This window comes from Calcarisporiella thermophila, assembly GCF_041956535.1.
Source record: "Calcarisporiella thermophila strain CBS 279.70 unplaced genomic scaffold VTP21scaffold_49, whole genome shotgun sequence".
NCBI lineage: Eukaryota > Fungi > Calcarisporiellomycota > Calcarisporiellomycetes > Calcarisporiellales > Calcarisporiellaceae > Calcarisporiella > Calcarisporiella thermophila.
The window spans coordinates 1-11,034 of NW_027192239.1; the positions used below are offsets into that span (position 1 = coordinate 1).

The window sequence follows — 11,034 nt, forward strand, 5'->3', positions numbered from 1 at the left end:
ATTAGAATTTCTTGGGTCGCTAACTTCTAAGTGTGTGTGTGTGTGTGTGTGTTGAAGTCGCTTGGGATATAGCCCAAATTATTATTATATAATTTTTCAATTTGAAAAAAAATTGTGCGTATGAGCCGGGATGGTCGAGAGGTCTAAGACGGTGGATTTAAGCTCCACTCTTCGTAAGAAGGCGTGGGTTCAAACCCCACTCCCGGCAAATTTTTATTCACATTCAAATATTTTTATTCTCTTTAATCGAGTGAAAATTACTGAAGACAAAATATATATATTAAGGGTTCTATTTTAAATGATCCTTCCCATTAAAAACACACAAAAAATAGGCAATACTTTTTTCATTTTTTATGTAATTTATATAGGTTGAATTTCTTTTATAGGTTTCAATGGTTGTCATAATGAAATTGTATTAATTGACCAAAACTAATCTCAGTAGTAAATAACGAATTTAATCTTAATTAAATTGGATTATTAAGGATAGGTACATGAATTACAGATCGAAAGAGTTATTACAAAAGATTAGATAAATTACTTAATCCAACATACAATTTATGCAGCCTGAGCGGCGGATTCAAGAGTATTGAATGCAAGCAAGTTAACAGTGTCATTACCATAGCCAGTAATTTTTCCCTTGGAGGCGATGCTCGTAATATACTCTTTCATTGAAGCTGGATCACGGACCTTTGTGGTGAGGAATTGTGCAATAATACCGGCCACATGGGGGGTTGCCATGGAAGTACCGGTGATTGCTTTGGTTTTTCCATCATTCCAGGTCGATAAGACGTTCACAGCAGGGGCAATAATATCGACACATTTTCCATAATTGCCACTCTTGTACTTCGCATCATTGATATCCGATCCACCCACAGTAATGGAAGTCGATTCACGGGCAGGTGAGAATTTGCATGCATCACTGTTGGAATTCCCTGCAGCAACAACTACATGTAAACCAGCCGCTACGGCACCTTTCACTGCATTATCGACCGCATCCGAGGCAGTACCACCAAGGGATAAATTAGCGACAGACTTGTTCTTGGGGTTCTTTTTCTGATCATTTGCAGCCCAATTGATTCCAGCAATAATGTCACTGTTATAACCCGTCCCGTCACTCCCCAAAACCTTAACTGCTACAAGCTTAACCTTTTTCGCTACGCCATAGGTTTTTGACCCAATTGTTCCAGCAACATGTGTTCCATGTCCATTCCCGTCTTCGTCGCCATCATCTGCAAAGGTTGCGCCCCATCTTGCTCGTCCTTCAAACTCTGGGTGGTTTGTGAGGATACCAGTATCAATAACGTAAGCGGTCACACCCTGGCCACCATTAACATCGTAGATGAATTTATCTTGAGTATTGGTGTTGAGTTTCTCACGGTGAGAAATACGAGCAAGGCCCCAGGGTGCACCATTTTGAACCTCAGCATTGATTGACATAATTCCATCGCGCTCGACAAATGCTACCTGAAAGGTTTAAAAAGATAGTTATTTAACGCAAAGATACGAAAAATATAAATTGAATAAACTTACAGCGGGATCTGCACGGATCTTGTTTAGGGTTTCATCGTCGAATTTGCCGGAGAATCCTTTGAAGCCTTTGAAGTTATAGGTGCGTTTTAGCCCCTTTTTAATAGCCTGACTTGTGACATCGGATTTTGGCAAGGTAGCATCGGATTTGTACACAACGATATAGGATCCTTCTACAACTTTCGAGCCTTTTGGATCCTTAATTGGGGCTAGGTTGTTGTCTGGTGTCGCAGTGTCGTTGTTTTTCTTCCCTTCTGGCCCAGCAATGGCTCCGGCAATTATGGATGCGGCCACCAAAGAGCCCAGGATTCTCTTTATAAACATGTTGAATTTTCAAGAGCGAATCAAGGCAAAGGAGTTTGAAGGAAAATAGAAGGATTGAAAATGAAGTTAGGATGTGGATTTGTGTTGTTCCTGATGCCAGTATTTATAGAAAATTTTCCCGTCATCCTTATGTCTTTTCAACAATAGCATCTAAGCGCAAAGAAATGAGCAAATTTACACAAATCTTTACAAGTTATACAAATCAAACAAAGTCTTACACGAAGTATATTTTAAGCATATTTGATTTTGCACAGGCTTTACTCATTTGTATTTTGGAAGAGATTCTTCTGTCGGAAAATATATTAGAAATATTCATAGGAATACAGATATATATAATATTTTATAAAGATTCTAATATGATAGTCTATTAGATAAAGAAAACCTATAAAGAAAGGACATCTTTGAGTTCAAAATAAGAGCATACATGCCTATGTTTTCTAACGAAACTTACTATAATAGGCTTTACTCGGTCATGTTGCCTGAGAGCAAACAGAAGAGGTGGGAATTACACTATCATCTCTTAGTTGTTTTTCTCCGTCTGATCGCCCACCAGTTGAAATACAGAGTATTACTAAAAATCTTATCCAATTTAATTCGGCTTCGAAAATATTGTTACACATAACGTAAGCAATGATACATAGTCAAAAGCATCAGATCTAAGCGAATAAACTTGAAAAGAGAATGAAAGTCGGTTGCAAAGTGTATCTGAATAGGTCTTTATTTCAAAGAGTGTTGCGCTTAAATAAACAAACCATATTCACACAGATGTGAATTTGATAGTGGAAGCAATTTGCGAGGAGCTAATTCAACCATTTTTTTTTTGTTCCTAGACATCACACTTTTACCGGGTATTTATTTCTTACGCTATCATAATAATTATTGTACGACGCTATCATCGCAAAACCAATAATCACACTCCTATTAATACATGATTTAACCGCTTGTCTCAGAAGGTTATGCTCTAAATAAATAGATTCTATGACACGTTGCTCATCACATGTTCATCGTGTAATACATTGGTTCTTTATGGTTAGAAATTAAAGATTTATACTTGACTTCTAGCCAAATACTACTTGTAAATGCCTAATTGCCTCTAAAATCAAAGTATCAATGTAGATAAGTTAACTTTAGCAATTTTTATTTTTTGATTCGTAGCTTTTTACAGCTAAGTTTTTAGTATGCTGGTTTAAGAACAACTTTTTCATCCAAATATTTGGATCAGGACGATCTTTTCAGGTGCGTATATAATTTTTATTTATACCAAAGTTTAAATCTCCATTATATATTGATATTGTAATTAGCAATATCAATTCAAGTGACACAATTAGTATTTGTGGTTAACACTGTGACAAGTCTAGTTGCATCAATAGTCGGATTCAATTCAAGTTGTATACGATATTCATACAATAAATTCTGACGCCATAAGGGCCAGAATTTGTCTCTTTTTTGCACCGAATAACTATTCTTAGAAAACATTCATAAATCGAACTATTAGAAATGAGGCATTAAAAGGAAAAAAAATTATGATGAAAGCAGCGAGCATTCATAATACTTTGTCCATAATCGAGTGAGTTAATGGAGATAAATACTTCTTCATTAAAAATTTAAAAAAAGCTCTAATAATCAAATTATTGTATACATTTGCTCGATATAATCCTTTACAACAGAATTTTAAATAAAAGTTTCATGTAAATCAAGAAAGCCGTGGAAAATCTCGGTGATATTAGGAGACTTAGATAAAAATAATGTTACTGACAACAGAAATTGAGGTAAATAAAGTGATTCTTTTTGACAGCTGTCTCCCGTTATCAAGGTTTTGGACCCGAATATTCATGTATCAGCAAGGAGAGGCCAACTTTCCATTGGAGCTGAATTTTGAGCAAAACCTTTACACTTTCCAATAACAAATTTCTTCTATTGGAGATTTTTACATCTTTTAGAATACTTAATTATATGTAATTATCCTGATTGATAATACTTGTCTAGTTGTTTTTGTGAACGATTTCATAACATCTGAAATATGTTAAGTTTAGATGTTTACTACTAAGTCTATAATTTACCCTTGCCTAAAATTAAAAAAGAAGCACATTAGATATTGTTGATGATCGATATTCTCTTTAGTAATAAGAAATACGACTATTATATTAGCTGGATAGACTGATTATTCTTCCCAAAATCCTGTTTGTATTGGATTATACTAGTGTAAATTTTTATTTTCTCAAAGCAGCCTCATCCGCAATTTGTTCGGGCTTGAACCGTTCTAAATTGGGGCACTGACGTAATGATTGGTAAAAATGCTTTGGCAAAGAGCAGATATAAGCAAGGTCGCAACCGTTTCTCAGTTCCATAGCTTCCATCTAACTTTTGGTGTGTGAATTAGGTTAAATTTTACAATTTTATTGATGTCTTTTTGGTAATTCAATTAATTTTTTTCTAATCGAACACTTTATGTCCTCTATCCTCTTCATTTCTGCTAGCAGAATAGTTACCTATTCCGTTCATCCTTAATTACACGTTTTATATCGGTTAAAGCATCGTTATTGCTGCATAATTTATGGGATTATTTAAGTTATTTTCATAAGACTAGATATTATGGGTTCCCAGAAAAATATTAGTTTGGATTTTTCTAGGAAGATGGAGGTATTCCAATTTTGAGTTGTAAGATACAGATTTGATGCTTATGGATTTCGGACAGGCGGGAGCTAATTTAATAGCTAGCTAAACTCCTTGAAGTTGTTTATTGAAATCGAAAGAGAAAAGAATCATCCAGAAGCGATAAATATTAAGAATATGTAGCTGTATTAAAGAGTGTGCATAGAGATAGGTTACTCAATTATTTTTTACAGATAATAATGCCTAAATGGTTGGTATATTTTTTCGGTGTTTGATGGATTACATCAATAGTCGATTAAATTCGCGGTATTAAACACCTCAAGAGTCAGGCCATATCGGCCTTTATCGGATTGGATGTTATCAGGTGATTCTCATTTTGTGGCTGTACTTTCTTTTTTCGGAGATCAGATAAATACCTTATATTTGACTCGAAAAAAATATTTTGTAAATGAAAAATTAGAACATAATCATGATAGCAAAGTCTGCGCAAGATAGCTTTCCACTAGATTCAGAAAATGAAACGGCAAATAGCCTGAAGGATGTTGAGTTTGGCAACCAAAAAACATATGGCACCGATAGCGATCCGGGCGATGATTTGGTGATTAGATTGGATAGCTCTGAAAGACCGTTATGGAGACAGTTTCTAATGAGTTATATTGGGTAATAAAGGGGTTTCTTTTGAGCATGGTGGATATAAATATTTACTTTAGGGAGGTGAATAGATTGTTTCTGTGTAGTTTTCTTATATATTATGATGGCAATACCGTGGATACTATGCTTCCCAACATCGCGTCACAATTTGATAGTTTGAATATGCTTCAATGGGTTAAAACATCATCAGGATTGGTAGTGACAGCTTTTCAACCTCTCTGGGCGCGATTTGCGGATGTTTTTGGACGAAAACCAGTGTTCCTTGGATCGCTACTTATATCGTGCGTTGGATACGCAATTACTGGAGCTTCTCAAAGCTTTTTAATGTTCATAGTAAAAGATTTTAGTTGCAAAGCATCAAAGATAGAATAATCAATTAGTTTACCCATAGGTATGCAACTGCATTATTGAATATGGGCTTAGCGGAATGGCAGTTCTCAACGATATTATCATTGCAGATACAATTCCCTTACGATCGCGGGGTAAATGGGAGGCATTTTTACTCATTGGGTCGATTACCGCGTCCTTTGTGGGGCCCGTGGTAGCTGGGGCATTGTTAGCAAGTAACTTGTGGCGTTTGCATTTTTATGTGTATATCGCCTTTATCGTTTTTTTCATAATACCTCTCGTATGGCGAGTAAAGATGCCCAAGGCGAAGGGGTCTCTCATTGAAAAAATTAAAGGGATTGATTATATTGGTAACGTCATATTGATTGTGTGCTGCGTTAGCACTATGATTGGATTCAATTGGGCAGGATCCAAGTATGCATGGGATTCACGTATGTCTTTTACCTTCCAACGGTGTTCAAAAATGATCTTTTGCTAATCATTGAATATTTGTGTAGCACTGATTGTGTCAATGCTCTGCATTGCCTTGGCTAGTCTTGTGGTGTTTGTATTGTACGAGAAATATTATGCCAAGAACCCTATCATACCTTTGCGTTGTTTTAATATCCGTAACGTGTCTTGCGTTTATCTTATCGACATTGTTTTCAACGCTTCTGCTGGCTATGCATATCTCAATATAGCCTTTTATCAGATTTCGCTAGACCTCTCCCCGGCAACCGCCGGTCTGGTTGCAAATACCCCTCACAGCATTGTTGCAACGCTTTCCGCTATTGTCGTGGCGTTCCTAATTCAATACACGGGAAGATATCGGCGATTCATCTTCCTCACTGCAATTTTTAATGCATCTGGTCTTATTATGCGGTTATTTATAAGTCGTGAAACTTCACTTGCGTTGATATGTGCATCACATGCTGTCAATGCCGGAGGAGTAGGTATGCTTCACCTATCCTCGATCCTAGCCATTCAATCCTCAGTTGAACATAAAGGTATATCTGCATAAAATTGAAGCATATGCCCAGATGATTTAACGATTTGCAATTATAGATATTGCCATTGTCACTACGCTGTACTCCTTTTTCAAATCCCTCAGCAGAACTGTGGGAATATGTTTTATGAGTGCTATATTTAATTCCGTTATCTCCAGCAAACTTCGAGCCAATCTTCCAGCGGATGTTGATCACAATATCATCCGGCAAACTCTGCAATCCATCGATAAAATCAAAGCATTAAACCCACCGATTCGCAATGCAGTTGCCAATTCGTATCTAGAGACAATGCGATTGATGTATTCAATTTCGCTCTGTATGGTTGTGTTTGCTTGCTTTTTCATGATAGGATTAAGGCGGTACAAACTAAGTGAGAAAGTGGGAGCAAAACCGGAGCTGGATGAGACGAAAATTGACCGCTTGATAAATAGGTATATTTTTAGGGAAAAACCTCAGTCATTACCTAAAAATTAAATTTATCACAGCCTGTGTAGCAATTTGTGTTTATTAATTTTCGCTTTTAAAATTAATAATTAATAATGTTGTATTCTGAGAATAAACTCATATATATACAGTAAGAGGATTGCGAATGTGGTTATAGATTTAAGGAGTATACCTTTATTTACGAACTTCCATTGGCCTGTTGACTGTTAATTAAGAAGGAATATTGAGCGGTGTTACTGATAATAAGAGAGGGCAGTTAGTTGGACTTGAATAGCCATTAGAATTAGACAGGGAATTTCTCAAATTTATTCAATATTTACTCTTACAACAAGAAGCCAAATCAAACAAAGATATAAGTTATATCGATTGTGGTTTAATTATCGGATCGAGCTATGGCAATGAGACCGTTTGCTAAAGAGCCTTGCCAATTAATAAAATCGTGGCCACCACTGAATATAGAGTACTCCGCTCTATAACCCTTGGATATTAACATGTCGTAGAATCTGCCTGCGCAGTCCGTCATGTTCATGTTAAGCAATTTCTCCAGCGAACCCACTTCGAAATAATAACGTACGGGCACCGTTTCAGCCTTGCTCATCTCCTCTGTCAGGCCCTCTTTATTTACCCAGAATGATGCAGACATAGCCACCACATTACCAAACAAATGGGAAGCACGGAATCCGGTAAATACTGCGGCAAGCCCACCAAAACTCGCGCCACTCACTGTGTTTTGAGAAGGATCGTTTGTGATGCGATAGTGTTCTCGTAGAAAAGGCATAAGTTCCTGAGAGAGAAAATCTACAAAAGGCTCGTGGCAAGTCAATTCACGGTTCCTAGTCGCCATATTCAGACTATCAAGAAGTACAACAATCTGGGGAGGTATTTTCTTTGCATAGAGCAGATTGTCAATAATGGTGAAAACTGGTATGCCATGGATAAACATGAAGCCATCGAAGAGAAGCAACATTGGATATTCCTCATTGGTGCTAGGGGAATATTCGGGTGAAAGGTACACCCACACGCGACGCTCATTACCTAGAATACGACTAGATAAGCGATGCATTTCAAGTCGACCTTTGGGTGCTTCTGGGTTAGGCTGTGACCATGGTTGAGGCGGAGCATGAGGAAGCGTCAACACCGACATAACCAGATCATTGCTCTCAGGATCTTCTTCATCTTTGCAAAGTTCAAAGCGGTGTGGATTTAAGGGGTCAGGGGTCAGCAGTTTAAAGTGATCTCTGCTCATCAGTGGAGTTAATGGATGGTCCACCGCGAGTAAATAAGTACAGCGTGTGTCGGATTTCACTATGTACGATCGATACCATAGATTAGTAGCCAGCAGCTGCGTCATTTGGTTTTGCTCTGGATTATCACGCCCGGCGGGACCGAAAAAGACCACCACATTTTTTATTGTAGGCGATGCGGCCTTCCAAATAAACGTGACTAGAAAATGTTCATTGTCGTTTGGGATTGATTCAATCAACGGGGCTCCTTCCTTGGAAACTTGATCCCAGAATTCATCTAAAGCAGAGGCGTTTCCTGCGTTTAGAGATTGCTCCAACTGTGAAATGCGCTGACTAGTGTCCATTTTGGTAATAGTCTAATATAGGCACAGGGAAAGGACATAATTTATAGGTTTTTGGCCTAAGTGCTTTCGGGATTCGAATATATCCCCCCTTTAGAGCTTCGTCGAATGATTTCGAGGATAAAACTCTGATTTCGGTATGCCTTCCCGTGATGGGGTGAGCGAATGAAAATTATTGACTCAGAAACGAAATAGAACCGGAAAAATTGACTGTGAATTGAGAATGAATGTGAGGCGGTGCTGTATGTCATAATGCATTAGCAGGAGAGTGAGTAATAGCCGGAGAATAATCAGATCATTCGGAGTGCAGTCTTTAATATCTTTTCATGAATTTTGGTTGACAGTTTTTCCTCATCTATGACCCGAGTTGCGGAATCGAAGATATTTGATATCAATGCCTTTAGGATTGCGTTAAGTTTCATTTGGTATTGCTGAGATCAGTTGAAGGTAGCGGGTATTTTATAAGATAAAAAACCCTTGTGTCGCTTTTTACGGTAAGAAAAAAAAAAGTTTCGGATAAGCAGCGTGTTCCGCTTTTTCTGATCTTGATAGATCCTTGAAATAGATACTTGCACCTAATTTTGGCAAATTAACTTTGTTCAAAGACTTGGTGTATAAGATTTTTGCCGTCTTTTTCATTTTCAAACAGTTGAGATGCGAATCTAGCCTCACCGGCAAAGTGATTATTAACTATTGTCAAATCTTATAATGGAGCAAGTGAGTTAGATTCTATTTATAAGGATGAAAACAGAAGGAGCATGGTTGGATAAGTTGAATGAGTTGGTCATTTGCAATGATAGAAAGAAAAGGAATGAGATATGAGGGGAAGAGCGCTGAGTAGGATCCCATTGAATTAAGCAAACAACTCTATGATCTTCAATGAATCAGCATCTCTTCCAGTGTTTGAAAATTAAATATATTTAGCACCCAGTTTAAGGTTTAAATAGATTACCACAAAGATGGATAAGAGTCAGTCCCTCTTTCCTGTTTAACTTGTGCTCATGGTTTAATAACAAGAATATATTGTGGCACTTTTACTCTATTTGAAGATGTGTTAAAAGGTAGGAATGTAAGGAATGTAAAGGTTAATGTAAAACTATAGCAAGAACCAGCATACTACGAGTTTGGTGTCAGGAAGATGATTCAGGCAAGAATTTTGAACAAGCTGCAACTCAGTACAATAAAGGGTAGAGCTTTTAGGGAAACAGAGAAAGTTGGTAATATATTCAGAATAAAAATTTTTTTTGGTCATTCGTGTCCAGTACAACCAGGTACTACCATCTCTCTACTCTCATATCCCCGCATTGATCATCAGTGCATTTCAACCTGTCAATTCTGAATCAAGAATAGGAGCTTTACTGGAGCGCATAACCATAAAGGAAGCCAGCAATAGCAAGTATGAGTCTAGACGTATGTACGTACGATATTTATTAAAAATTAAAATATAATCATATGAAAGTTTATCTAATATTGTTCATCGCTAATAAGATCTCTTCACCATTTAATCTTCTCTGGGAAATATTCGTTGATGAGCTCTAAGTAGTAGGGCTTTAGCTCTTCCACATTGGGTGGGCTCTCATTCTTGCTGTACAAGTCGTACGGATTGAATCTTTAAAGAAAGCAAATGATTATAGTTAGGCCACCTCCCCTAAGCAACGTAATTAATTAAGCAGGAGAACTCACTTCTTTACCCACTCAAGCATCTCTTTATCCTTCTCCGTCATTAAATGCTGGTATTCGCCTTCTCTATGCGCGGCATAAAACGAGTGAAACCGGATAATGTACAAGGCCTCTTCAGGGAGATAATTCTTTGTGACGTGATATAGATATTCATCGTGTCCGAAAGACATATGGACGTTATGCAAACCGCAATGAGGTTGATATATGCCAAATTTACTATTTAGTTTGCTATCGTGAAAGTCTGGGTTACGGGTAAACCACTGGGGGTAAACGATTTTGTCTGAATATGCACACCCGACTGGGAAGGTATCTCCTGAAAGAATGAAGTCATTTGGCAATAGGATGTTAATGAGTCAATGAATGAAATCGGGTAATTGATTTTGCGCTCACTTACCAACAACGGCCCATTGCGGTTCCCCGAAAAAGAATAGAACTTTTCCTAGATCATGGATCAAGCAGGTGAGTTGCATCCACCGGGGCATGCCGTCTTTCCTCGCAGCCTCTGCCGTTTGCAGAGAGTGCTCAATTTGGGTCAAAGAGGTGTCTGGGTCCGACTCATCGACCATGTTATTGAGCATTTCCATTGCCTCCCAGATTCCCATCTCCATCTTATCCAACTTCGTGTATTCATCCTTTTTGCTCAACACGAATTCCAAGGTCTGTTTCTCATGGTTCTCGCAGTAAAATCGTTCAACACGTGGCTGCTCAGCACTCGCCTTGCTGTAGTCACGGAATTCCTGTTTGGATTTCCCATTGTAGTCACTTTGCTCCTGATATTTCGCACGCAAGAAATCCTCCCAATCCTCGCTAATCTTGGCAGCATCGGCGAGGTGCTCCTTGGAGACGGTTGGGGAAACGGCAGTGGCCATAATGCTG

General features: G+C 37.9%; 4 protein-coding genes and 1 non-coding gene across 5 annotated transcripts; 2 read left to right on the forward strand and 3 right to left on the reverse strand.

Annotated features, from left to right (window-relative positions):
• Window positions 1-124: 124 nt before the first annotated feature.
• On the forward strand, window positions 125-208 carry VTP21DRAFT_t387. The gene has a single exon. It is a non-coding gene; the product is annotated as a tRNA-Leu (tRNA).
• A 347-nt stretch (window positions 209-555) lies between these two features.
• VTP21DRAFT_9077 (uncharacterized protein) lies at window positions 556-1,851 on the reverse strand (the record flags this gene model as incomplete). The annotated part of the gene is made up of 2 exons (XM_069399995.1): window positions 556-1,464; window positions 1,531-1,851. The coding sequence occupies 2 exons, from the start codon at window positions 1,849-1,851 to the stop codon at window positions 556-558; spliced, it is 1,230 nt and encodes a 409-aa protein (XP_069245514.1).
• A 3,691-nt stretch (window positions 1,852-5,542) lies between these two features.
• On the forward strand, window positions 5,543-6,923 carry VTP21DRAFT_9078 (uncharacterized protein; the record flags this gene model as incomplete). Its single annotated transcript, XM_069399996.1, has 3 exons — window positions 5,543-5,894; window positions 5,961-6,449; window positions 6,508-6,923. The coding sequence occupies 3 exons, from the start codon at window positions 5,543-5,545 to the stop codon at window positions 6,921-6,923; spliced, it is 1,257 nt and encodes a 418-aa protein (XP_069245515.1).
• A 343-nt stretch (window positions 6,924-7,266) lies between these two features.
• VTP21DRAFT_9079 (uncharacterized protein) lies at window positions 7,267-8,481 on the reverse strand (the record flags this gene model as incomplete). Its single annotated transcript, XM_069399997.1, has 1 exon — window positions 7,267-8,481. One exon carries the CDS (start codon window positions 8,479-8,481, stop codon window positions 7,267-7,269), a length of 1,215 nt encoding a protein of 404 aa, XP_069245516.1.
• A 1,491-nt stretch (window positions 8,482-9,972) lies between these two features.
• VTP21DRAFT_9080 (uncharacterized protein) lies at window positions 9,973-11,027 on the reverse strand (the record flags this gene model as incomplete). Its single annotated transcript, XM_069399999.1, has 3 exons — window positions 9,973-10,087; window positions 10,162-10,471; window positions 10,553-11,027. The coding sequence occupies 3 exons, from the start codon at window positions 11,025-11,027 to the stop codon at window positions 9,973-9,975; spliced, it is 900 nt and encodes a 299-aa protein (XP_069245517.1).
• Between the last annotated feature and the right edge of the window lie 7 nt (window positions 11,028-11,034).